At 34.7% G+C, this 27,522-nt stretch overlaps 1 protein-coding gene across 7 annotated transcripts in view; it reads right to left on the reverse strand.

The window, feature by feature from the left end:
- Positions 1 to 27,522, reverse strand: part of CCSER2 (coiled-coil serine-rich protein 2) — a 94,063-nt gene that overhangs the window by 44,456 nt on the left and 22,085 nt on the right. For all 7 annotated transcript variants that reach the window (XM_004680684.2, XM_004680683.2, XM_012723682.1 and 4 more), the window contains exons 2-6: positions 20,341 to 21,793; positions 18,804 to 19,000; positions 12,108 to 12,198; positions 7,999 to 8,161; positions 412 to 607 (exon numbers count right to left, since the gene is read on the reverse strand). In XM_004680684.2, coding sequence (XP_004680741.1) covers positions 412 to 607; positions 7,999 to 8,161; positions 12,108 to 12,198; positions 18,804 to 19,000; positions 20,341 to 21,757 — 2,064 coding nt within the window. In that variant the 5' untranslated portion in view covers positions 21,758 to 21,793. The remainder of the gene's footprint in view (positions 1 to 411; positions 608 to 7,998; positions 8,162 to 12,107; positions 12,199 to 18,803; positions 19,001 to 20,340; positions 21,794 to 27,522) is intronic.

Genomic DNA, 27,522 nt, shown 5'->3' on the forward strand with positions numbered 1-27,522 from the left:
TAAACCTCAAAACCTCAACCAAGACGAAAAGTGCTTAGCTCATATTAGGTTATTTTAAGAAAAAGCTTCTTTAAGTAGTAGAGGCAAAAAAAAAAATCATTAAATGGACAAAAAAAAAAAAAATTTGAATAAATTCTGCCAGCATAAAAAAAAAAAAAAAGTGAGGAAACAGATACAGAAACTGTCTTGCCAAGTATCATTTAATGCTGGTGACTATAATGAGACTATCCTGCTGTGGTCCTATTTTTTATTCTCCCATAAAAAATTCCTTTAATAAGCATTACTTCTATAGAAATCTAAATAGACATTAACAATCCAATTGTTTAAAAAATCCAATTTGTTTAAAATATAGAAGCAACCCATTTCACAATTTATAATATCAGAATTAAAAAATGTTCACTATGTATTTACCTGATGCAGCAAACGTTTCAGTTTGAGTAACTGAGTTTTTACAGCAGTACAATCCTGGACCATGTGCCGTAGGGTCATCTCATCCAGAATCACCGTATTTTCTGGTACATCTATAAACATCTTCTGAGCCTGGAAAAATGGAGTTCCTCCGTAGCTTTCAAAATGACCCAAAGGAGATTCTCTATAAGGAGACCCTCTGTAAGGCAGTGGAAGAAGATGTAAGAAAAACATAGGTAATAGAATCTCAGAAAGAAATAACTGCAGTGATTATTCAACACATTTATCATTATTACTAAGCCTCTGACGTTTACTTACCTCAGATAACATGTAGCCACCAAAAGGTCAGATGAATTCTATCTGTGCTTAATATAATTATCTTCTACACTCCCCCCATTGTTGTATTTTATACAATGGCTGAATAAACCTTATTCCTTAAGAACAAGAATAGAAATAAAAAACTCTTGGGGAAGACCTTTGCCTGAAAAAAATTATTTTCCTTTCCTGAACTGATTCTCCTTTCTTAGCTTTTGACTAACTGGCCTCTCAAACTTCACATGTATTTTTAACCCCATAATTATGATACCAACATTTGTCCCTAGTTTGGACATACCTACCCCTGGACTCCTATTTCTTGAAAGCTCTAGCAAGACAATTAAAACAGATGAATTACTATTCTTCTTTTATTTTTAACAATGTTGATAAAGCATCTTTACCAATAAAGATTAAACAGGCTTTTAAAATGTTTTACATGTACCACATAATTGCCAATCTTAAACTAAATTAGAATCAATTAAAAATCTAAGTTAAGAAGTTTAAATTTCCCTTTAATTTCACACAATTATTAATGCTGACTAAGGCGGGGATTAGGAATTATGTGATTCATGGATGTGTAAAATGTGTTTTAACCAGAATTCATAACTACACAATTTTTAATTACTATATTAGAATTACACATCACTCTAGTTGGTTCTGAAGACAAGAATGTAATAGATAAGCAAAATTCCAATATTCAAAATCATGTACTGAGAAAGTACTCTCTCCAATTTAACAGCTATGTTAATATGTCAGGATCAAATTTAAAGTCATATTTAATTTGCAAATGTCATAATGCATTAAGTTTCAACCATGTTGAAAAAGCAGAAATATGGTTTCTACTGGATTTTCTAGCTTTTAACAAGGATTACCAAACCTTTAAATTTTCAAATATTCAGTATTAACTTGGTTATCACAAGACTGTTCTTCTCTGAAACTATGTATCATACTTGTTTTCAGATCTGATTTTTCTTTTAACAAAGATTTAAGAAATTTTTTAAAATTGATTTATTTATGTATACAGAACTGTAGTACAGGCCAGATGTGCAGGGGTGGTAAAAGGATTCATCAGAGACAGAGGGGAGCAGTGGGTGAGACAGGAGAGGTCTGCAGCGTCACATGCATCACCTCTCCAGGCAGGGATTGAGTGCCTGCAGTTAAGTGCCTGCGGTTAGCTTCACAGTGCTATGCTTCAAACCACTGCACCACCAGGGAGGACTCTTAAGAATTTTTAAATAGTTGGTTTATAGATTACATGTTAACTAATTCACAAATAATTCTGCTTTATTTTTACTGTCTTAAATCTTAGTTGAATTATTAAATTTTAAATAATGAATCTAGATTAATTAGTATGAATCTGTCATCCATGACTAAAGAGATAGGTATTTTATTTCAGATGCACTATAAAGTATGAACTTTGAATATGACTGAAAGACTAGTGTTTAAGGGAAACAAAGCACAAAGTGCACATTTTTCTTAAATGTAGTTTATGAAGCCCCACTCCCACCCCACAAAGAAGCCTGCACCCCAGTTCTATATGCATAAATAAATCTTTTTTTTTTTTTAAAAAAGTCCTTCAGTAGGTAAATGAATAAACAAACTCTAAGTACAACCATACAATGGACCATTATCTAGCGGTAAACAGAAACTAGTTTAGCTACCAAGCTATGAAAGACAGTGAGAAACCTTAAATACATACTGCTAAGTCAATGAAGTCAGTCTGAAAAGGCTACATTCTGTTTTCAACTATATGGCATTCAGGGAAAAAGCAACCATATGGGAACAATGAAAAGCTCAGTTACTACAGTGAGGACAGGCGTTAAGGAGTGAGGAATGGGTGATACAAGTGGTAGAGGTGAAAAGGATGAAAGGACATGAAATTTTAAGGACAGTGAAATGACTGTCAGGCTACTACAGCAGTAGATACATGTCATTATGCATTTGTCAAAAACAACTGAATAGGCAAGCAAAGAATGTGTTTTTTAGTTAACAGTTATGTATCAACATTGATTTATCAATTCTAAAAATATTAGGCTAATGCAAGATGTTAATAACAAGAGAAATTATATGTATTAGAGAAAGTGAGGTACTATGTGAAAATGCTCTGTATTTCTGTATACCTGACTGTCTTTTAAATAAAGTCTATTAATTACAAAAAAAAAAATTATAGATGTGAAGTACTTCCAGAATGACAGAATAAAGATCTCCATATTTCTCCATAAATGTACAAAGAACACTAGCAAATTATCAAGAAAACTTTTTCAGTATACTGGAAATGGTCAACCAAGTGCTTCCAACAACTGAAGTGTGCTTATTATGAGAAAAATCCTACTGTGAACAAGCTCTGTGGCTTGTCCATGCCTATCTTCCCTGTTCTGTCCTAGCTTGAAAACAAGCTACATGTTAAACATTGTAGCTGTAAAATTCAGCAATCACTGGGGGCATGGTGGATGGGAAGGGGGGGAGGTACGGGAATGGTGTGGGAGGTGGGGGTTTGAACTCTCCAAAATACACCATTTCCAGTGCAATATTAATTTTTGATCTATCTGGCACCTCCCTAGAAAAAGCTCATTCTTAGGAGTATTTTTCTTTAATCCCATTTAGCACTAATTCAGCACTATATTTGTTGGCAGAAAAAAAAAAAATACAGCAGCAGTTGTTCGAAATCTTTCCTGCCTGAGATGACCATACCAACTGGAACAAGTGAGAAGTTGGAATGAGACATCCACAAAAAGTTTTGAAATGTTTGCCACATATTCCCGTGCACAAAGAAGGTCAAATACATTGGGCTATGTGTTTGCTTAGAATACCTGAAAAGGTCTTAATTGCTCACCACTGTCTGACCTTGAATGAGGGAGAAATGAAGAATAAGACAGAGCTGTAAATTGCAAACAGGTTGTTAGACATGCCTGAATACACACATTGAGCTCCCTGGTAAAAAGTTAATGACTAATTGGTTCAAGGCATGTAAGAAAATGCTATCTAATTATTAGATCAAGAAACTCCAAAATATGGTAAACTAAGAGACATATAATAAATTGTCAAAAATCAGAGAAAAGGTGAAAATCTCACACAGTAAGAAAAATGTGGTTTATCCGGTAGACAACATGTTCAGTAAGATTAACTGATAATACATCAGAAAGCATGGTAGTCAAAAATGCTAAAACTGATAACCAAGAATTCTATATATAGCAAAACTATCCTTCAAAATAAAGAAATGAAGACATTCCAGATAACCAAAAGCTTAGCCAATTTATTCCTAGCATACCTTCCATATAAGATGTATTATTTTCATACCACTTATTCATTAGTAGATAAACTAAATAGGAGATCAGTAAAAATAGAAGAGATGAACAACAGGACAAACTAATTAAATTTAGCAAACATCTACGAGCATCTTGAAGATTTAACTAGTAATCAAAAAACTTGGTACAAATAAAAGTCTAGGCCCAGATAACTTTACTATTGAATTTCACAAAAACACTCAATGAAGTCCTTCAAACTCATCCAAAAAATGTAATACTTCCAATTCAATGTATGTAAAAATGACAAATACCACAAAAAAGACATCATAAGAAAATTACAGACCAATATTTCTTATAATTACATGCACAAAATACTAGCACAATTAAATCGGACAACACATAAAAGGATTATTTACCATAATTAATAGGGTTGAATTTAACCAAGAAATGCAAGGTTAGTTCAACTTCTGAAAACCATTCAATATATATAGCACATTAAAAGAGAACAGAGAAAATATATCAATAGACACAGAAATAACACCTGACAAATTTAACACCAACACCTTTCCATGATAAAATCCTAACAAAATATGAATAGAAGGGAATTTCCTCAACCTGGTATGAAGAGTATGAAAAGCCCAGAGCTAACAACATGCTTAATCGTGTCAGACTAAATGTTTTCAAAACAAGATGTAGATTCCTGTTTTCACCATTTTTATTCAACACTTTACTGAAGGTTCTGAAGCCATAGAAACTGTTCAAGACAATAAACAAAAAAAATAATCCAGATGGGAAATAAAATAGTACAACATCTCTGTATTCAGATGACATGAGCTTGTAAGAGAGAATCCATGCAGGAACCCTCTATCTATGCAGAAATGATTAACTGAATCATATAAACAATACTATAGCTTGTCAAGATTGTAGCAAAGTTTGTAACAAAGCAAGCCAAGATTTTTGTGAACTAGGGATAGGGAACAGAGAGGTAGAGTTGATATTATCAACAGCTCTAAGCTTCAAGGTAAAGAGGCTTTAAAATACTTCATTTAGAAGTAGCAATGAAGTAAAAATAAAGACCCTCCAGCTATAAACAGCAAAGTGTTAGAGTGAGTGGACAATAAACATCTTCAGGTAATAATGTTTCTAAGGAATTACTATGTTTAGGAAAGAGTTAAGTTTCAGATGTACAGGAAAAGAAGGATGTGAATTTGTTAGATTGAAATTGTTATTAGATTGAATTTGTTAGTTTGAAATTTGTAAGATATCAATGCACCATAGTAGAAGGTATAAGAAAAAAAGGGGAGGGAGGTCTACGGACAAAGAGGAATGAAAGGTTAGATCAGGTGAAAGGAGTACAGTATAATGATGGAAATACAGAAAAACTTCATCAGTAGTTATAAACAACCAGTGCTCTGGAAGTACAGAAAGACATAATTCTATACCTAACTATGACAATAATGGTAGCTGAAGGACAGACAAAAAAGGAAATCAACAATCAAGAAATTATACAATAGTAGGGACTTTTACACATGTACTCTTAAAAAGACCCTGGAGAGAGTAAATTGTAGTTTTAAGGTATGCTGATATAAGGTTTATCTTGGATGAAGTTTTCTCTCTGCCAGCCATCCTCCTAACTGATTCAGGGAAGTTACTAAGTCCCAAGCTTCCCACAGCCACTCCAAAACCTGAAGGTATTGATACAGTTTAAAACTATTCATAATCAAGCAGGGTACTTCAGCCCATTTGTTAAGCTGCACTGAGTGAGTCAAATTAGCAACCACCAAGAATTTTGTGCATTTCTTTTCACTGAGAATCACCAGTATGGATGATCCACAAATCACTACTTCCTTAGTGATCTGTGCTTATTTTGTTTTAGGAAATGAATACATATTCTTTTGCAAAATCACATTACATTTATATATTAGAAGAACTGTAGAGTCCACAATTTAAAAAAAAAAAGTAATTTAACATTAAGTTTTTCATTCTTATACTCAGTTAATCAGAGAATCTTTTTGAAACCTAGAAAACAATACTTAAATTTTCTGACATATCTAAACCTCAGCTTGATCAGGAACAGAGGCAACTACTTCCAGGTAGCTAACTCTTTTAGCATTTTAAGCTAAAAGATTTACTATCTTTTAGCTTAAAATGCACAGATAGTTTTGCTATTGAGAGTTAGAAATCATATCTATTCATTCCATCAAACCAGAAAACCAATAATCAACTTTAGAGTAGTGCTCTGAAAATACCATACTGTTTTACTTTTGTGTGTGTGTGTCAATGTTTCCCATCTGAATATCATCCTTCTCTTACAGTTTCTATAGTCATATTTATCAGTTTGACTATCCTAGGCTTCTCAGTCCTGTACACCTCACTCCACTAAGACACCACATTCCACTCCACTCCATTGCACTAATACTGCATTGTATTTATATGCCTAATTTTCCCATAGATGTTGTGTACACTGACAGCAGGAGGTTAACTACTACTCATCTTGGTGTAAAATGGAAGAGGCACATGTATCTATTATTACTGTTACATGCAATATTAATTCCCATAAGTCATTACCCACCCATAGCTATCATCTCTCACACCATTTTCAAATCATGTCCTCCTGAGAATTTAGCACAGGATGCAACATATTCTCAATGAATGTTTGGTAAATGGATGGATAAATATAAGCAAGGGTTCATATTTTAGCCAGGGTCCTCAATTTTCTCAAGTTGGCTTTAGATTTGCCTTCTTATAACCAACAGTTAAAAAACAGGAAAACAAAGTCTTCAATATTATCAATTAAGACTATCTTTACATTAAGATTCTTATCAGGTAATACCAAATCCCTGATGTCCATTCTTTATGAAGAGCACAGATGTGAGAAAGAGAACAGCCAAAATAATGTCTGGAAGGATATGTACTCTATGATTCTTCTAGATCTCAACTTTATTCTTTGCATCCATTATATTACATCAACAGAGGGATCTCTGTTTAGGACTCCTCATTTCATGACCCACTGTACAACTATCTTTTCTCACTTGGACTAGATTACCTTGAAGAACATAGGAAACAAACTAAAAGAATGTATCATGTATCACATTTTATTTTGGGAAACTGAATCTATTCACTATATCACTAGGTATTGTCCTCATAAAAACTCATGCAAAGCAATCTCTTACCATTTCTGCCACATAAAAGCAAACCAGTTGACGAGAAATATAGTTTTTTCTTATGTACTTTGTAAATCTTGTAATGGATAAAGTTTGGTTTTTTGCTTTTGCTATAGAATCCTAAAGTGAACTTTTTTTCCCTTACCTCAAACTATCTTAGCACATTTTTCTCTTCCATATTTTTCCTTCCTACTTTTACGGTTTATATTACACATGTGTTCCAATATAACCTCAAATCCCTAGTGTAAAAGGAAAAAAAATAACTACTACTATTGAGTGTGCACCAACAGTAAACCAGACACTACTCCAGGAACTTTTATCCTGATCCTTAATTAAGACTAAAAGAAAGTATTATTAACTATGTTTTATAGTATGTAAAATAGAAAGGACTTAAAAAAACTTCAGCTCACAAACTTAATTTATGCCAAGCAAAGATTGTATCCAGGTTTGAATGATGACAAAATCATATATACTTTGAAAATTAAAGAAATTGTATTACTGTGAATAATTTCCTGTTTTTAACAGTAAAGAATTTTTAACTTTTAATACTTAAGCAAAAGAAGACAAAGCACCTGACACTAGTTTTACACATTATTTAAAACATAAATTTTTAATAGCCAACATTTAGTAATAATATCTAATAGTAGCAAGTATAAAGGATTTATGATAAAGTTAGCTTAAAAACTAGAGACAAAAGGATAGAATTTGACATCTTATTCCAATTAATAGCACATACAACTTGAAATGGTTTGAAATTTTCTGTGTGGCTGTATGATTCTAAAAATCAGACCAAAAGTTAGTCTATAAAGGGAATTGTGACTGAACATTAATCAGAGAGTAGAAAATATTATCTAAATCAGACTCACCTGCTCAAGTCACTTTTTCCATAGTGATGATAGTGATCAGGATGGCTGAGATGGTAATGTTCCTGTCCACTCCACCTCTGGGGTGGCCTTTTCCAAAATCCTTCCTGAGACTGCCGAACATTTCTGTCTGGTCGATCAAATCGGTTCATATTGTCACACTCCACTACACAGATTCAAAAACAAAGCACTACTTAACATGTACTCGACTCTATAAAAGTTAACTACTTATAGTTTGACAATAAGTGCTGTTGGAATGTAAAAGTAATATTCTGACATTTCTGATATTTATGCTAATCACAAAAGCATGGTTTTCAGGAGGAAAAAACTAGTTCTTCCAGTGAAATATGAACTTTGTACTACACAGACTGCAGTAAATTATAAAACACTCACATTACAGTTATTTAAGTAGCAATTAACAGCCCCACTGTTTTAAAACAAGCAAATTACTGATATCAGCATTACATATTTTAAATACCACTCATCAGTTTTAAGTGGTCTTTATCATCACTAGTTGGTTCTGACTTCAGAATGACAATAATAAGAAAAAGTACAATATTTTAAGTCTTGTCTACAACTTACTCCAAAAAAGAACGCCAAAATTAATTTTTACTACTTTGAAAAAGCATAAATTAGCTTTCACCAAAAACAAAGCTGTATTTTTAAATTAAGCTCACAGATTTAGAAAGTAAAACGCTTCAACCTGCCTGCAGTGTGAGTTATTCAAAAAGTATAAAATGCCACTGAAAACAAAGCCAGTACTTAGCAGCAACAAATAGTACACTCCCTAAAATCCAAAAGCCACAAAAACTCGAAAAGAATCTCTTTGAAATACCCCAAGCTTCTCTTTCACTTACCCAAATACTTTTTCCTCACATATCTCAGCACTCACTAGGAGTGTTACTTTGTACAAGGAAGACATTGTGTCGCTGGCTGCCTACTCAGACATAGTTGCATACAAGGCACTGACAAACAAGCCTTCCTTCCTGCTCAACTCCCAGCCCTCCCAGTGGGAAGCAAGCCCAGTTTACCCTGTGACTCCATCTTCCTTCAGTGCTTACATAGTTACTGAGTTAGGACTGTTGCTAAAAATACAACTAAACATTAACCAGGGCCAGGAACAAAAAGGATTTCTCTAGACTGAGTTATTATACGGCAAAGTTAAAAACCTGTACGTTCAGAATTACAATAAAAAAGCTTTAGAAATTAATATAATCCACAATTAAGGAAAAACACAATATTTAAATGATTGTTTTCACTTAACCTAAATCTTGAATTTGAAATAGTGTTTTATTACAGGATTCCAGGGGAAAAGTAACTTCCCTGCTCCAAAAACAGATTTAAAATAAAACACAGATATTTACTTCTCATAAATACTGAATCAGATGTAACATTTCTTCTAAATGCATAACAATTTTAATAAGATTTTAAAAGACATTGGAATTTTGTTTAAATGCCCCAGAGGAATAAATTTTGGAGGAAAACTATACATTTACATATACTTTTTTAAAAATTTAAAGAAATTTCATTTCTGGAAAAGAATGAGGTTTGCAGCAGATTTTACAATCTGATCAGGAAAGCTTTCACTATAACTTGTCTTGAAAGAAGAAAAGCTCACATTAAAAAAAAAAAAGCATGAACTTTCTTTATTCTAAACATGAGTAGTACTGAAAAACAGAAATTTCCAAAAGAAAATAAAATAATTAGAAAATAGTTAAGGACAACACAATAACCTCATGTTGACTATATCCAATGAAAAGTTTATAGCAAAACATAGCCTTCAAAAATATAATATGAAGTACAACTTCATATATAACCATATTTGGTGAGGTGAGATTCAAAAAGTAAGTAGAAAGTATCTTTTTAACAGAAAAGCTGAAAACAAAATTAGCAGCGAAAACAGCACTTGTAATAAGGTTTACAATGTGGACATTTCATAAAACTGAAGATTATGCCATAAATGTGCCAAATGCTAGCTTTTAACCTACAGGTCAAGACTGTCAATGAGAAGTCCCTGAGTGAGAATAAAAAGCAATACAACTGAGCTTCTCCTAGCACAAAACTGTTCACCTGAAAAGATCTTAAAGGCAGAAGATCTCAAATAGCCAACTATCTGATGAAAGAAATTCAAATTCCAAAGCTGTTTCTTTGAGAGATTCCTTAACCACGGTAAAAGAAAAGACTGAAGGGATTAAAACAATTTTATACTTCCCAAGTTGCTAGCCAAACTTAAAGCCCCTTTGTATTCCGCTTCCCCAATCTGTTCTCCTCAATTTTTCACTGCCCCCAAATCTCCTTTTGAATTGTTTAGTTACACCACAAGTTGGCTAGAATCTCAAAAATTCAATGCTCTTAAGTTAAACAAACTACTTCCTTCAAAAGAGGAAAAACTTCTGTAAGATCAATTTTAGGACTTTGTCTCATTCTGAGATACAAGTCACAACTACATTTTTTCTGATGTCCAAATCTGGATCTTTTTCAGATATTGATAATCCAGAACCCTGGATCTACACAAATTAATTAAAACATCAGAAGGAAGTCCAGGAAAAAAAATGGAAAAAAAAGTGTGAAGAATCTGAAAGGGGTAATCAAAGTGAGGAGGGAATCAATATCCAATTTCTGGTTTTATCCTTAGACTCAAAGTTAAAAAGGTTAAGGTGTCCCATGTTTATTGCTGCTTTATTTACAATTGGAAAAACATGGAAGCAGCCCAAATGCCCAAAAGTAGATGACTGGATAAAAAAGATGTGGTACATATATGCAATGGAATATTACTCAGCAACCCAAAAAGAGAAACACATGTCTTTTTGCAGCAACTTGGATGGAGCTGGAAAAGATCATGCCTAGTGAGATAAGCCAGAAAGAGAAAGAAAAATACCAAATGGTTTCAATCATAGCAGGAGTATAATGGACCAGGCGAGAAAATAACAAAAATAATAAACAACCTAATACCAGAGACATTTTGCGGGGGGTGGAGTGGGGAATGGGATCAAAAACTGGGGGGGGGGGAGTGCACAGGATTTTGGTGATGGGAAACTCACGGGGATTACAATTGAGATGGGAAAAAAAATGTACAAAATGATGTAAAAATAAACTGCTATAATTAAAAAAAACGTTAAGGTGTTAGGGAAAAATGTCTTGAAGGAACTCTGCAGAGTTCTGTGGACTCTAGCCCCTACTCTAGTTTTCTGGACTCCACCCCCTACTCCGGGGATTGGAAACTACAACTCTCAGCATTACCAAGGGAAGAACTGGGAGGACCCAAGGGCGGAGGTAAACAGGCATTCTGGGACTTTTGGGGAAATATAGGGAGGCATTTTAGACAGCTCTCTCTCTGAACCACGTGGCTCTCTGGACTGTGTGCCTGGTGGCTATTAGTGTGTTGCTGGAGTTCCAAGTCAGTGGAGCTGGCAGGATGTTCTAGATAACTTGTATCTCTCTCTCTCCTTCTCTTAGGGAAAGGGGTTGTTCCTTTTCCTTTCTCCTTTTGTTAAGTAAACCCATTATTGACCCTTTTGGTGTGTGCCTGCAGTGCAATTGAATTTTAAGTGTGCAGGTGAGGACCCACAGACAGGCAACCCAGTTCACCGTGGGGCTTCCCATTCTGTCTCTGATGAATCCCTCTCACCCCCTGCACCTCCAGCAGTTACAAGTCTGCATAAAGTGAAACTGGGAGTATAAAGTATAGAAAGATATTTATCAATTTGATGACTTTTAATGCTTCTTTAAAAGTCAAGTGATACTCATTTTTCTAAACATATTCCTGCTATAAATAAAAATGAGGAGCGGGGGGAACTGGATATATACTGGAGAGGAAATGAGGAGGAGGCAAGAGGGGAAAGAAAAGAGACAAATTCCATCTACCAGGTACTTCAATGACATAAGCAGCAAAGCTACTGGTGACTGTACACAATTATAGCTAAGTCCTACAAAGTTGGGTTTTAAACATTCCAGGAAGTGTGCAAAATACATCTATTTAATATCATCTAGGACTGACTTATTCTGAGAAAGGTTCCTCCACTGATATTAGAAAATCTACGAATAATAAATATCAACTATCATCAAGAAGCTCAACAGTATGCCTCTGGAGGCTCAACATTGTCCCCACTTACCATTTTCCAGAGGTGTATCCTCAGGCAGATCCACATCAAGCATAAGATCATCATCCTCAAGGTCACATGATTCAAGATTATTCAGAATATCCTATTAACAAAAGCAGTGAAAAATGTTATAATATAGGTCCAAGAAAATATGTAATTATAAATTCTGAAAATATCACCAAAATAATCTGCAACTTTCAAATATACATTTTATATATTCTCTCTAGATTTAAAAATGTTTGAATGGTTTCCATAAAGTTATGTAATTGCCTTATTTAAAATTTTAATCAAAAAGGCCAAAAAATAAACTCTAGGAAATTTTTCAAAAACACAGAATTTTAAAATATGAACAAAGGTTAAAGTAATGAACAGAAAACAATGGGGGTAGATGTAATAAATAAAAATATGAAAAATTCTAGATTTAAAAAGGGTAATAGAACAAACTCTCTCTTCATTTAATTTTGGTTTCAAGATGCTATTGTAGGGGCCTCCCTGATGGCACAATGGCTTAAGTTGCAGAACCATGAAACTATCTATGACCAGCCACCGCAGCTCCAATTAGATCACCTGCAAGGGCGCTACCCACATGGCACAGCAGACCTTTCCTGTCTCACTGCCCCCCTCAGCAGTGCCATTTCAATCTGCCTATTCTGCGTCTCTGGTGAATCCTCTCACCATCTTCCCTAGACTTCTGGCCTTTACCTTAGTTCTTGTATGCATAAATAAATCTTTTTTAAAAAAACGCTGCTGTCTTATTTCCAGTTCTCTTCCTGGAAAAAAAGACTGAGTTGCTAGTTTAAGGAAATCTCTAATAGACAGATATGATGACAATGACCAAGTTTAAATGAGCTATGAAAAAATAAATAAATAAATAAATAGATGAGCTATGAAAGAAGCATCCCCACAAAACAGACCAAGAGAATAGAACAGGGTTCTGCTAATGTGTCTATGCAAATTCTTTACAAAAAATAAGCACTATACTATAAAACAGTAGCTCAGTTGTTAATAATAAGATATCTGCATAGTCAAAGTAGTTGTCCACAAGATATTAGAAATGGAAAAAGAGTAACTTCTGTCTGTATCTGTCTCTTTCTCTCTCACACACATAATTACACCTGTGTTGTTTATATCACATACTAACTACAGCATGCATATCACTTATCAAACTACGCTATGACAAGGAATTTATAATATACCTGCCTATCATATTAGATTTTTAACTCATTAAGGATATAAACAGCTTTATTAATATCAGTATATTCAGTACTTCACAGTATACTTGAGGTATAGTAGAAGTCTAATTATAAATGACCTGAATTCATATTGTAAATGACTGACGTACAAGAAATAATAAAAATGAAGAAAATATGTTTAAAGGGTCATAACAACTATATGGTTCGTCTAAGTCTTTTCCCAAACAGAAAGTTACATTACCAGGTCAAAAAGAAGCTATGCTAATAATTAAATGCATGTGAAGATTCAGAATCTGACCAAAAAAAAGCAAATAAAGAAAAATTTATATTTTCATCTCACTCTGTTCCCTTATCTGTAAAACTATCAAGTTTGATCTCTTCTATGCCTTCAAGTTTTGTATTATATATCAGAACAAAGATGAAAGTGTTGATAGCAGTGAGATGTTCATTTATCTATATTAGGCCTGTCACAACTTTCTTTAAGCTGCCCTCCACTATTATGTCTATGTTCCTGTCACATATTTACTTTTGCATTGCTATTATGATGCGTGGTACCCTAGAAACTTACTTGGTAGTAAATAAGTTAGGTCACAATGTATATGGAAAAAGTGAACAGTACTGAGTAGTACCTTTTAAGTTTAAGTGCTTTTGCTTATTTTTAATTAAATAGCATGTCATCAGAGCAACCATTTCAGTAAGTGTATTATTGAGCTCCAGAAACCCAGGAACAATGAATGAAAGAGACAATGAAATGTTAACTATATTCAAACATCTTGTAGTAACTGAACATGCTCACTAGTAACCTTGATTACTATTTTATGTTTAATAAATTTAGGTAGTAAACTTGATTAGAGATGACCATGAAGAAAGAGTCAGAGTTTCAATTTGACAAGGAATGGTAAAACCAAGGAAAATAACAAGTCAGACTAAAAATTTAGGAAAATTTGACAGAATGAATAGAAGCAACAGAATGGAAGCAACTAGTTGTTTGTATGTTTAATAAATTCAAAATTTAGTTTCTTCATTTTGCTCAGCAGAACACTGCTGGAAGACAGAAAGTAGACAAGAAAAGGGAACTAATTAAATCACTAGGGGAAATATACTATGGGTCCACATGACCCAGAGCTATCAGAATTCCAAGGAATATGAAAACAGAGCAACCAAGTCACTACCTTAAGGGAAGACTGATCCAAACCTTAGATCCCAGTGGGTAAGAAGCAGCTGAGACTGAGTACCCAGATCATGAAAAAGCCCACAAAAATACGACATAAAATGGAGTCCCAAATTATTTTTAGGGGCAAGTGACTTCTTCTGTCTTGCCCACTGCTCTTCTCAGCAGTACACTCAATAGAAATGTCTCTTCTCCTCTCCACTCTGTTGCTGAAAATTCTTTCAACTCCGTAACTCTGGTCTCACTCCAATATTATACCATTGCACTAGTCTCACTTCCAAAAGTTAAGAGATGACACCTTTTTCCCCCCGCTATCAACAAATCATTGAACTTCATCAATAATACATCTAAAACTATTTCCAAAACTGACCAGCCTTCTAAATCTCCACTGTACCATCATCTTAGGCAAAGTCATCACCATCCCATCACTAAAAGCTTCCAGTACTCTGTCTTGCTCCCCTCGAACTCAATCATCACACAGAACGTTTAAAACTGTAATTCAGATTATATCCCTTCCCAGTTTCAATCTTCCAACAACCACCTTCAATGTTTAGGATTAAGATCCAAATCCACTAAGTTCCATGAAAGCTCAGTGCTGACAGCCTCCTCTCCTGCTATGCTTCCTCTCCTTTAGTGTCCAGGCTATCCTGGCCTTCTCACAGTTGCTCAGACACTTCAAGATCCCTTCCTGCCTCAAGGCAGTAATTATCCAGTTGTTGGTATTTCATTAGAAACCTGGGATTATAAAGAAGGGGCTAGGAAAAATTTGTAAAAAAACAAGTAAGTCAGTAGTCAGGAAGGTCAAGTGCCTTGGTAGGCTCCCACAGATATGCTAAAAATCTGATTTCCCCAAAGGGGAATAAAAAACCAAAATTCAAAGAAACTGAAACTGAGCTAATAGTTACTATTTCCTTCCCTGCAAGGAAAGGATGTTTTAACATTACTAGAAAGCAATAAAGTTCAATAATGCCTAATCTAGTGCTAATAAGCAAGGAAATATCACAAACTGGTGCAAATAGTAAAAAAAATTAACTGAATAATCAACAAGTTACCAAAATAAAACTGATTTAACTCTTATTCATTAAGACATTTTAAAGAGATTTAAAAACAGCCCATGCATATAATCATATACATATATACACCTACATGTAATATATATAAAAGATTTATACACAAAATATGTGATTTTTATGAACATTAAATAACAAGATACATACTGCCCAATAGAAGACACTGTACAAAAGAGGTTATCCTCATGGCAAATAAATGTATTTATATATATTTATAACAAGTACTTAAAATGTTATTTTTATATATTTACATATATTTATAACAAGTAAAAACACAAGACAAAAATCTCAGTGCAATACTATTTTATCTCAATCAGAAGAACAAAATGGAAAAAGATGACAAGCACTGACTAGAAAGTAGAATTTCTGGAATGCTCATTTACTGCCAATGGGCATTGACAGTAAACAAATTTTGTTTACTGTGGAAAACAAATACATATACCCTATCACCCATGGATTCTTCTCCTACTTTGCTTTTCAGAGAAATGCATAAATGTTCACCAAAAAACATGTCACAAAATCTTCCCAGCAGTAGCAAAACGCAAAAAGTGGAAAAAAATTAAAAGCTCAAAAGCAGGATGAGACAAGTTGTGTTACATTCGCATAAAGGAATGTCACATAACAAGAATAATGAACAAACCACAAGTAACAAGCATAGCACTGACTAAAGAAGTCAGACAAAAAAGAGTGCATATTCTTAACTCTCATATGTAGTTCAAGAATAGACAAAACAAATCTATAGTGACAGAAATCAGAATAGTGGCTGAATGGTGGGGGACAGCACTTAAGGGAATAGTTGAACAGCACAGGAAACACTTGCGAGCGATAAAAATATCCCGTATCATAATAATGTGCATAATTGTTAAACAAGTAGTTATTTCCAAAATTCCCTGTGCTGTACACATAAGATTTGTATATTTTATTGTAGAGAAATTCCTCAACACTATTTATATTTAAACAAACATATATGTATATAAACAGTCTAGATTATAGACAAATGGTATCTGTGCAAAGTAGCCCACCTACAAACTGTTAGGGTGCAAGTTAAGGAGTGTGCCTATCAATTATATCAAGATCCTGCTTTCCTCAAAGAAAACTGCTTGGTATGACCACAATGTGAGCTGTTAATGGTGACACAGTTTTGACTTAAATTCTCATAAAGGCCACCTTTTCTTAAGCTGAACTGGAGGGAGCACTGAAGCCCAGAACCAAGGTGGGGGCAAGGAAAGCACATGGGGCTAGGAAAGACCTTTGGTGATGGATAAACCCAGAAAAATAGATAAACCAAGAATATGGGTTAAGTCAATGATATTTTAGAAAAACTATTTTAGAAAAAAAATTAAAAAACAGAAAAAGCTGGCCAATGTAAATGTCATGTATACCAATAAATGCAAAGCTAAGGGTATTGAAGTGTCCTACTAAAAGGACAAATTTTATTTCTTTTTAATAATAATCTACTTGCTATTAATCAAAATGGCTGATAGTAAAAGAATAGAAAATATATAAGTAAAATATACTATTGTCTTTAAAAAGGCATTAAAAAACAGAAAGTATAATGAGGAATAAAGGAGGTCACTAAAGAGTGACTCGTGGGGCAGGTAGAGGGTAAGACAAATAAGAAAGGGAACACAATGGATGATGGTAGTAGACTATGGGTACAATGGTAGTGGGTGTGCTAGGGTAACAACACCTCAAGGGAGTATCCTATATTCGCAAAATGCAATGATGTAAACCAATCTTATTTCAATAAAAAACCTAAATGAAAAAAATGACTAAAAGTTCAATTCACCAAGAAGACAATTCTAAACAAACATATACCTAACAAGTACTCTATATATAACAAGAAAAAAAAAACTGACAAACCTTAGAGCAAAAAAAAAAATGAATGTACTATCACAATAGGTTTTAATATACTTTCCAACTTGTTTCAGAGTATCTTCTTAGACCACAACAGTAAAACAAAAATGACATTTTTGTATACACAATACTATTGATCTAAGGGGAATCTTATGAATCTTTCAGGTGTATCTGAACTATTTTAAAGGCTATTTTATCATTAAGTTGCAGGAAAAGGAAGTGAAGGAGATAAATCTCTGAAAAATGTTAGGTACTAAATGGCTCATTGCTGCCATCTGCTGGACATAACATTCACTTCCATTTCATGTATGCTTTTAAAAGTTTGGAGGACACCATTACCCCAAAACTCTTTTCTTTTCCTGAACTCTTTATCTAATGATATGTATATAATCTCTAAATTAAATGTATGTTTAATGTTTATGAAAAAGTTTTTGATAGGGTTACATATTTTTTTCTATGTCTCAGGTTAAGATGGACATAGAAAATTACACTACTTGAAATCTATTTGGTAATCTATTTGTAGTCTACAAAGACTACAAATTTCCCTAAACTACTGAAAAACTACTTTATATACGGAGTAATTAAGATCCACTTTAAACCAAAACAATTTATACATATGTTATCCACATTACTCTTACTGTTTCTTAAAATATGCAAATAGAAAATGCATAGTAGATCTTCCTGTACTCATACAGACCTATTTCCCTCGTCTTCTAGGCACACAGGAAAATTATACTTCCACCCACTTAGTACTTAAGACTGGGTCAACCGGCTGTGGGTTAAAGTTCTATGGGCCATTTGCAGTCCAAAGCATATCAACTTTAGTGACACTCCAAGATGAAAGCAGCTTAAAATACTAGTTACCCTTGCTTTTTCTAGATCTACAATAGGCTTTGTAAGAGCAAAAATTTAAACAATGATTGTGTTAAGTCACTGAGAGGTGGTGCTTAACTGCTACCTCATTATAGTGTAGCACAGGTTTCTCAACCGCATTACTGACATCTTGGACCAGGCAGTACTTTATTGTGGATGCTGCCCTGTGTAGAGTGAGTTTTAAACAACATCTCTAGCATTTACCCACTACTTGCCAATAGACCTTCAACGTTAACAACCAAAATGTCTCCAGACACTACCTTCCTCCACTTTGAAAATTCCTACCAAAGCTTAAATAACACAAGTATATGTCTAAATATATAAAGGAATAGCATGAATATGTTGTGAAAGTATGTTCAATGTATATGTCATGTGACACAAATACTTATTATATTTTAAGATCAGATTTCATTGTATTACGATCAGGCCCTTGTTAGACATGAATTCCCACATCTAAGTATAGAAGTTAATTCATAAATTTAAAAAATCTAATCAAGATATAGTAAACAAAATGTTCCAAAAAGGTATATAAATCCATACATACTATACTGTTCATTTCAGAGGATTCATAGCTCCCAACAGGATGGACGTTTCCAATGGGCTCCAAGCCCTCTTCATCCCACATATATGTTCCATCAGAGCTATCAGATGGAGAGAGTTCAAATGAAGAACCAGCTCTATAATCTGTGTCTGGTGAAATCAAGTTATTTCCAGAAGTATGTTTTGTACATTCACTCCCATCTTCAATTGATTGTTTAAAAAGAGAGAGAAGGAAGTTATTAATTCACAAAATATTACTTTCAAGTTCTAAAAATACAAGCTCTGATGTCATATAATCAAAATTTGAACAAAAAAGGCAATAACTGTAGCAGTTTCTAAATTCTAAACAATAAAGAATAATCTACTGCCCAACAGACATAATGAAAATTCATTAAGCCATCAATTACATTTATAAATATGTAAATAAATCTTCACAATCTTTTGTATTTTCTTTCTTTTTAACCTCCAGCCAGGGAACGCCATCCTCTGTATTATTTAACCTCACAGTTGCCTCATTAGGAAAAAAACTCTCTGAGGTAGTCATTCCTAATTAGAAGACCCTTATGCAATCAAGGACTTTTGCATATCTCTAAGCATCCTGATCTAGCCCCTTGATCAGACCACAAGCTTACCCAAGTTTATCTTCAGTTTATTCTTGTTTCCAAGCTCCATAGACACCTAGATGTAATTTAACCCAGCATTTAGTGCCAGGAAAACCATCTAAAAGGTTTGACATGCTGTCTTACTTTCGCAAATTAAAAAAAAAAAAAATAGTAAATATAAAGCTCTTCTGAAAAGTTTGCTAAAGGAGAAATAGAAATCTGTCTTTTAAAAAACAAAAATTTCCTAGGGTTAAAAAAAATTATTGTGGACCCTTCCTGGTGGTGCAGCAGGTTAAAGCACAGCACTAAGAAGCTTAAGCCACTTCCTCATGAGTTCAACCCCCGCCTGCCCTGGAGGTGACCCACATGGGACCTCTCCTGGCCCACCTGCTGCTCCCCTCAGCAGTGTACTTCGTCCATCTGCCTGTTCTGCTCCCCACTCTGTCCCTGGTGAGTCTTCTCACCCTCCGCATCTCTGGCCTGTACCCCAGTTCTGTATGAATAAATAAATAAATCTTAAAAAAAATTTATTGTGGTCAAAGTCTAATATAGCTCATGTATCCTTTGGTAAAGTCTATTAACAAGCAGCAATGATCAACTTGTTACCTTACAGGAAAGATTTGTTTTTAAAATGGCATGTCACTGGTTGGGGGTAAGGAGAAAGCAAATTTGATTCAAGTAGGAACAGGCAAATGTATGACAGTCTAAGAAAAAAAAGGTATGCCATCTTAGAATGAAGAGTATTTTTGTTGATATTTTATTAGAGAGTGAAAAACAGGGCAAGGAACAAAAGTCATGAGGAAGACAAATGACACCCCAGTCCCAGTCCCTCTTCTAAGAAACTGATAGGACCTTGGAATTTTATCAGAAATTTATCATAAATTTTGGTTCCATTACATTATGTAAGAGAAAGTAAAGCATAAGGCTATTCATATTTACCAGAGACACTTATATCTATCCACTCATCCGTTTTACTTAATGATTTTTCATCTTCTTTGGAGGAATTAAATATATCCTTCGGTGGTATATTTTCATGCTTTTCTTCTTTGAGAGCAATTTCCTCTGGAGTTATTCTAGTTCTGTTGGAGTCTTCTATATCTATAAAATCATCACTAAAGTCTTCACTTAAATCATTCTTATCAGAAGATGACAAAGATGATAAGGAAATATCATCCACATCATCACTCAGGTATTTAACTTTAGCATCATGCTTCATGGTCTGGTCATTTCCTTTTCTGTAACTATCATTTTCAATTGGTTCTTGGTCCTTATCAGTAGCATTGTCCTTAGCCAAAAGTGCAGTATCTTCCTCTACACATGTGTCAGCAGGTGAATTTTTATTACTATCAACAGTAATAGTTCCAGAAAATGGAGGTCGATTAGATTTCAGTAGAGAGGGATGAACCATCCTATAACCCAAAGATGAAGGTACAGCAGGACCATTTGGCAAAACCAACTTCTTTCCACCAGCAGCATAAGACCTACTAAATCCATAGCTTAAGTGCTCGTTCCCATTGAGTACTTCTGATTGCCGGGAATTCCGTGTTAGCATACTTGACCTCAGAGGCACTCTAATAGGTAGCTGTTGGTTCTGATAAGGCTTCGTAAGATCTACAGCTCTGTTGAAGGAATGTGATCTGGTTATAGATGAAGGTGGAAGGAAGGAATTCTGAATGGAATGTGAAAAACTTTGTGACCTTACCATTTTTTCACAAGTAATAGATTTAATGTTATCTAGGGATTGTGCTAAGCTTTCTCCAGAACTGCTTCTAGTGGCAAAGGAGTTCGCTCGAGGCCTTTGTATGCTGCCAGCGGGCCGGTTTCCATAAAATCCATTCAACTGTGATTTTGGAGCACTGACTGAAGAATATGAAGTCCTTCCTAATAAGGTGCCTTTGGTGAATTTACCCAAATTAGCTGATCCAGATAAAGACTTTTGGTTTAACTCCTCTGCAGATGACATAAACATAGTGGATGGCTTCACTAGTTTTGATGTAAGTACAGAAACATTTTTCAAACCTCCCTTTATCCCATTCTTATCAAACATTCCTTGAGTAGATGCATGTTTTTCAAGATCAATTACTTTATCGTGTGAACTCTGAGGATTGTTGAGTGCTTCAGCACTTTGTGCATTAAGTTGGTATTTACTGGCAGTTCTCCAACTAAATGTATGGGAAGATGGACAATCTGAGCCATTATTTTTGATGTAACTTCTGATGTTGCTACTCTTGGAAGTTCCCAATAAATTAACAGGTGTCCCATTTGGCATTGGCTGCAATGTACTTCTTACAGATTTTGTACCATACTTTGGCAACTTGGAACCCAAAAATGTCTTGATTTGTGTTTTTTCTTCCATTAGATAGGTACATTTGTTCTTAAAATTTGACAGAATCTGAAGAGACAAAAAAGTAGATTTAAACATTTGCAAATAAGGGTTATTATATTTATTACTACATAACATAACTAGATGCAACAAAATTGAAAAATTACTCAGGATTCCTTCAGAACTCAATAAATATTAAATGTTGTTAATTAGCATAACTTTATATTAGAAAAAATAAAGAGCATTTATATGAACACTTTTTATAAGCTTAGACTATGGATGACAACAAAATCCAAGAATTAAAAAAAAAAAAACTTCTGAAGCACATCTTCCAACTTCCATTCCAAATTAATTTTTTCATTTTGTGAGTTACTTCCTTTAAAAGTAAGAACATGTGATTTGGGGGGAACTTCTTACACATCATCTTATAAAAACTGAAAAACTTTCATTATTAAATTCATGGCAAAGATTTAGGTAAAGAATACAATACCAAACATTCTAGCAACAAGGGTGAGATATAAGTTGTTATTTAAGTCAACTATTGCAAAAGAATTTCCCTTCAGTTAATAGAGTTAGAAGGGTTAGGGCCAGATGAGAATTTATTAAAAAATAATTTTATAGGCCCTCCCTGGTGGCACAGCGGGTTAAAGCACAGCAGTAAGAAGCTTAAGCCACTTCCTCATGAGTTCAATCCCCGCCTGCCCTGGAGGTGATCACATGGTGCAGGAGACCTCTCCTGACCCGCCCACCCGCTGCTCCCCTCAGCAGTGTACTTTGTCGATCTGCCTATTCTGCTCCCCACTCTGTCTCTGGTGAATCCTCTCACCCTCCACATCTCTGGCCTGTACTCCAGTTCTGTACGAATAAATAAATCTTTAAAAATAATAATTTTATAAAGTTGTTTAGTCCGTTAATAGCAATATCTCCAATTTATTTCAAATGTAATACAAAACAAATACAAAAAGTTTATTAATGCATACACAAGAGCACAAAACTAGAAACAACTAGTGCCTTCTAATTGTGTAGTTAATAAGTTATGACCTATCACGCAATGAGAATACAAAGATTAGACAAAAATATTAAAACATTTGTCTCAAGTCTACCTGGTGGCCCAGGGGTTAAGCCTCAGTGCTACTACCTCAATGGATTGAGTCTGATCCCCTGCCAGGGGGAGTCACATATGGCACAGCAGATCTCTCCTGTCTCTCCCACTGCTCCCCTCAACAGTGAGTGTATTTCAGCAGATCTGCCTGTTCTGCTTCCCACACTGTCTCTGGTGAATCCTCTCACCAACCCTCCAGCCCCCCCCCCCCCCTACCCCACAGCTGTTGTATGCATAAAATTTTTTTTAAAAAGTAATATTTAGAGCCATGTGAAAGCTCTGTATGTGCGTTATTAAACTGAATTTTCCTTAGCTAACCCATCTGATGCTGTTTTGATAATTTGTACTATCTGAGAAGAACCTACAGGGTTGAGGGGTTTCCCCCTTACCCCAAAAGATCCCACCCTATCTTTGGTGTAATAATCCATATTCAAATCAAGTGTATTACTTGTCATTCCTCAATGTCCAACCTATATTTTAATTATTTGCCCTGTTAAATTTGTAAGATCACTTTAAAGGCTCTATCTCCAAAGTCCCATACCACTTCACCCTTAAGTCTTTCTAGTCAAAATTTTCTTGCATGCTTCGTGATTCCCTTCACACCAGTAATATACATGAGTCTGTCATAATTGTGTAAATGTCCAATTAAACCATAAGAAAATAAACCTGTTGACAATATAAACTGAAACTTTGGGTTTGGGTCTTTCTATAGAATCACAAATTTAACATTATCAACTTTTATGCATAAAATTCATAATCCTAATGCAAATTAATTCATTACAAAAGAGTAAGTAAAAACTGAAAAACAACTGTTCTAAGGACTGATTCAAGTAGTTGCCTTAAGCCACATGTTGAAAAGGATTCTGAAGTCAAATAAGGTCTATGCAGTAAAGGACCAAGATAAAACCTCAGTATATACCACAAGCAGAAAAAGGAAGAGTGGAAATATCCATGCCTGAACACTGCCATTCCCATTTCTGATAATGGTCTTCACCACAAAACATATTCCCACACCAACACTTTCAGGATAAACACAAGAAAACTGATAATCTTATGAAATAAAAAGATCATTATGCAAAACACTAGATAACACATATTAAAAATTCTGTCCTTCAGTGAGTCAGTTTGTAGGTCAGAAAGACATTAACATTTCTCTGCCTGTCACAAGACTGAGGACAGAACATCCTATTCTTTACTTTACTATGCATCTATTTTATTATTTAATGTCAAAAATGAGGGTGATATATATTAGTTCCCAAAAATATCTTAATTATTAATAATTTAGAGGCACAAGGTAAGCCCACAGAAAGACACACTATATGTAGTATGTTTGGGATGCGACCATGTAAGGGAAAAAAAAAAAAGAATTAGAACCTGAATTTATTAGTTCCTATTGAGAATATAATGACTTCTAAATGCACAGCTAACTGTAACATAAATTATCAATTATGTTGATTGATCTGTGGTATTAAGATTAAAATAATCTGATGGCTCAACTGTAAAATTTACTTATCTGCTTCTATCATGAATATTGTCACTTCATCTAATGGTAAACTATATTCTGCCTTTAAATATTCAAGAAAATTTTCTTCATCATTTGCTCATAAGTTCAAAATAAAATAAAACAGACCCTGCATGTCTGTCTCATTTTAGTAGCTATGCTGTATTTTATACATTTTACCTGATATACAGTCTATTAAAAAATGCAGCCAAAACATGAAAAGTACAAAGTAGCTACACATTTAATGATATAATTTCCTCTGAAGTACTCTTGATATTGTCTGTCAGTTTAATTTAATGTTGAGCAATGAAATACCTGGTATAGGGCTTAGAAATGTCTATAATCTTCTGAGTTACTTCCTGCAAGGATAACTTTTGAAAGGATTACACATTTATAGTGTTGGCATTTCATATTCAGAACAAGTTGTAAGTTTCTTTAAAATAAACTAGTAACACAAAAGGTTTAAAAAAAGAATTCACTATTGAATAAGAGGGAAAAGAGGAACAAACATAGTATTAAGCACTTAATAGAAATTATGATATATACCATGATCACCATTTCACCCTTGCTAATTATTTAAGCTTCTTACTATGATTAGGTCATCGATTTCATTGCAAATATTTGTAACAGGGTGGTCCCTAGGAAAAGGGGAAGTTCCAGGTTCCCTGCCCCCACCCAGAAGGAGGGTGGAGCTGAGCAGAGAAAAAGGAGAGAAGAGAAGGAATCAGAAGAGAAGAAGAGAAGGAAACTAGATGAAGAAGGAGGAGGAGACCTGAGGAAGACATGGAGCAGCAAACGTGAGGAAGAGGCCGTGCTCGTTTCCTGACCCTGGACTGGTTAAGGCAGATGTGGGTGAGATACCTGTAGGGAGGTAACTATGGCAGTGTTTATATTGATTTCGATTGTGCTCTTTTCCTCCCAGATTTCTCTGGCCATTTCTGACCCTTTTTCATAGGTCCTGGCCAGAAGGTGCTTTAGTCTTGTGGCGGGCTTTCAGGCCTTGCGTTGGGCCAACCCCTTTTGGGTTGACTTTTGCCCACGAGGGGAGGGGTAACTTCAGGTGTTTGATTTAGAAGTTATATTCTTTGTGTTCCGTATTGTATATTCACTGTATTAAAGTCCCAAAGTTTTATATGTTTTGTCTTGACGCGGCAGATGGCAGAACCCACTTAGAGCAGGCAGGTTTTGGGCTTCTGGGGTGCCCCCTCTCTCCCTGTCCTTTAATAGATTCAGAAAGGCTAAAATACTTGTCCAAAATCATAAGTTCATAATAACTTTAAGAGAATTCAGATATTAAGTCTATCTTCTTCCAACAGTCCATGCAGACTGTCTTCCTGACAAAGAAATGAAGTTGACTGGTTTACAATTAACTAGAGAGAGAGAGAAACAGTGAAAAGAGGAGACTGGATAGCTAAGTTTAAGGAGACATGTAATGACTTCAAGGAATCTAGGTGTTAATTAAAGGAAAAGTTTTGCAGAGGAACAGAGAAAGATTTTACTTTTTCAAACTCTCATTTCACTACCTTATCAACTGAGGAACTACCCACTCACATTCTTTTTTTGGTTTTCCAGATATCTTTTTTGAAGATAAATTGCCTTCATTTTAGGGATTTACAGACATAAATTCATTATTGAGTCCAAAAGCAATTAACTGAACAGTAATGCTAATGACTACAAACCCACAACCAGTCACTTCTTGAAACTTGCTTTCACATTCAGATAGCTACACCTTATTTTTTTTCTTAATGTTACTCAAGTATATACCGCATCTGCCCTTGCCTTCTCCCTGTGTTTCCTGTCATCTGTGGCTTAAACTGACTCAAAGGCTTGAGTACAGCAATTAAATCAGCACAAGGTAGAATAAAGGTGTGGAACAGTTTAACATCATCCTAGCTTTGTGATTTTAAGTGCTTGATACAAAACACCCCTACCCCGTTTAACACAAAACACCATCATTATTCCAAGCTAACCTGTTTGTTCTCCAGTACAACTTTTACTCACAGATGGAAACCAAAGCAACTTATAAATAAGTTAGGCCCAAAATGAAACCAAAGCAACTTGTAAATAAGTTAGGCCCAAAATGAATTTGTGGTTTAGGAATATTAAATAATGATACTTAATGTATATTTGAAGAATATTACTTCCTAAAATTTTAATTTAAGACACCAGGAGAACACTAGCAGGTAAGATAGACCAAGTTGATCTCCTGGCCAAACCACAAAAATATCCCTCCAAATTTTACCACACAGTCCTGATAAAACTTAAGTAACTGTAAGGTGCATGAAAATGATTTAAGGTACTTCAGGCTAGATAAACATGATTAGTGCCAAGCTGCTTGAATAATGACTCGGCCTTTTACATAACAAACAGTTATTGGCATAGCAATTAAGCATTTTGGAATAGCTCTCCAAAATTATGCAACTACCTTAAATGTCATCTCTAGCCAAAGACAAAAAAAAGATGTTCAAGATGGGAAAGTTATGGGAGGTTATGAGGAAAAGAACAGTCAATGGGGTATTTATAAGTGTTATGTTGGGTTTTCTACCTTGAAAGAATTTCTAGTGATCTGGTCATCATCCTCCTCTTCTTGGTAGTACAGAGGAGATATCCTTAAACAGGCAAATTTCTCTTATAAAAGGGTAGTTTTAAAAAACAATAATAATAATAATATAAATAATAGTTTATTTTTACATCATTTTGAGCCTTTTTCCATCTCAGCTGTAACCCCCATGGGCTTTTCATCACCAAATCACCCGTGTGCCATCACCATAGTCCAGTACATTTCCCTCTTCCCACCATTTTTTGATCCCATTCCCCACTCCACCCCATAAAATGTCTCTGGTATATGGCTGTTCATTATTACTGTTATTTTCTTGCCTGGTCCTTTATACTCCTGCTATGAGTAAAACCATCCTGTATTTTTCCTAAAAGGGTAGCTTTTACTTGGTTTTCAGAGCATCTCTTGTATCTGTAGCTAATTAGCTCAATGCAGGCCCCCCTGGTGGTGCAACAGGTTTAAAGCACAGCACTATGAAGCTACCACAGCCACCGTAGCAGGAGTTCGATGCCGGGCCAAGGAGGTAACCCACATGGTGTGGGAGGCCTCTCCTAACCCACCTGGGGCTCCCTTTGGCAGTGTACTTCAGTACATCTGTCTGTTCTGCTCCCCACTCTGTCTCTGGTGAATCCTTTTAC

The sequence above is a fragment of the Condylura cristata genome, unplaced genomic scaffold, assembly GCF_000260355.1.
Source record: "Condylura cristata isolate star-nosed mole 26May11 unplaced genomic scaffold, ConCri1.0 scaffold00011, whole genome shotgun sequence".
In the NCBI taxonomy this organism is placed as follows: domain Eukaryota; kingdom Metazoa; phylum Chordata; class Mammalia; order Eulipotyphla; family Talpidae; genus Condylura; species Condylura cristata.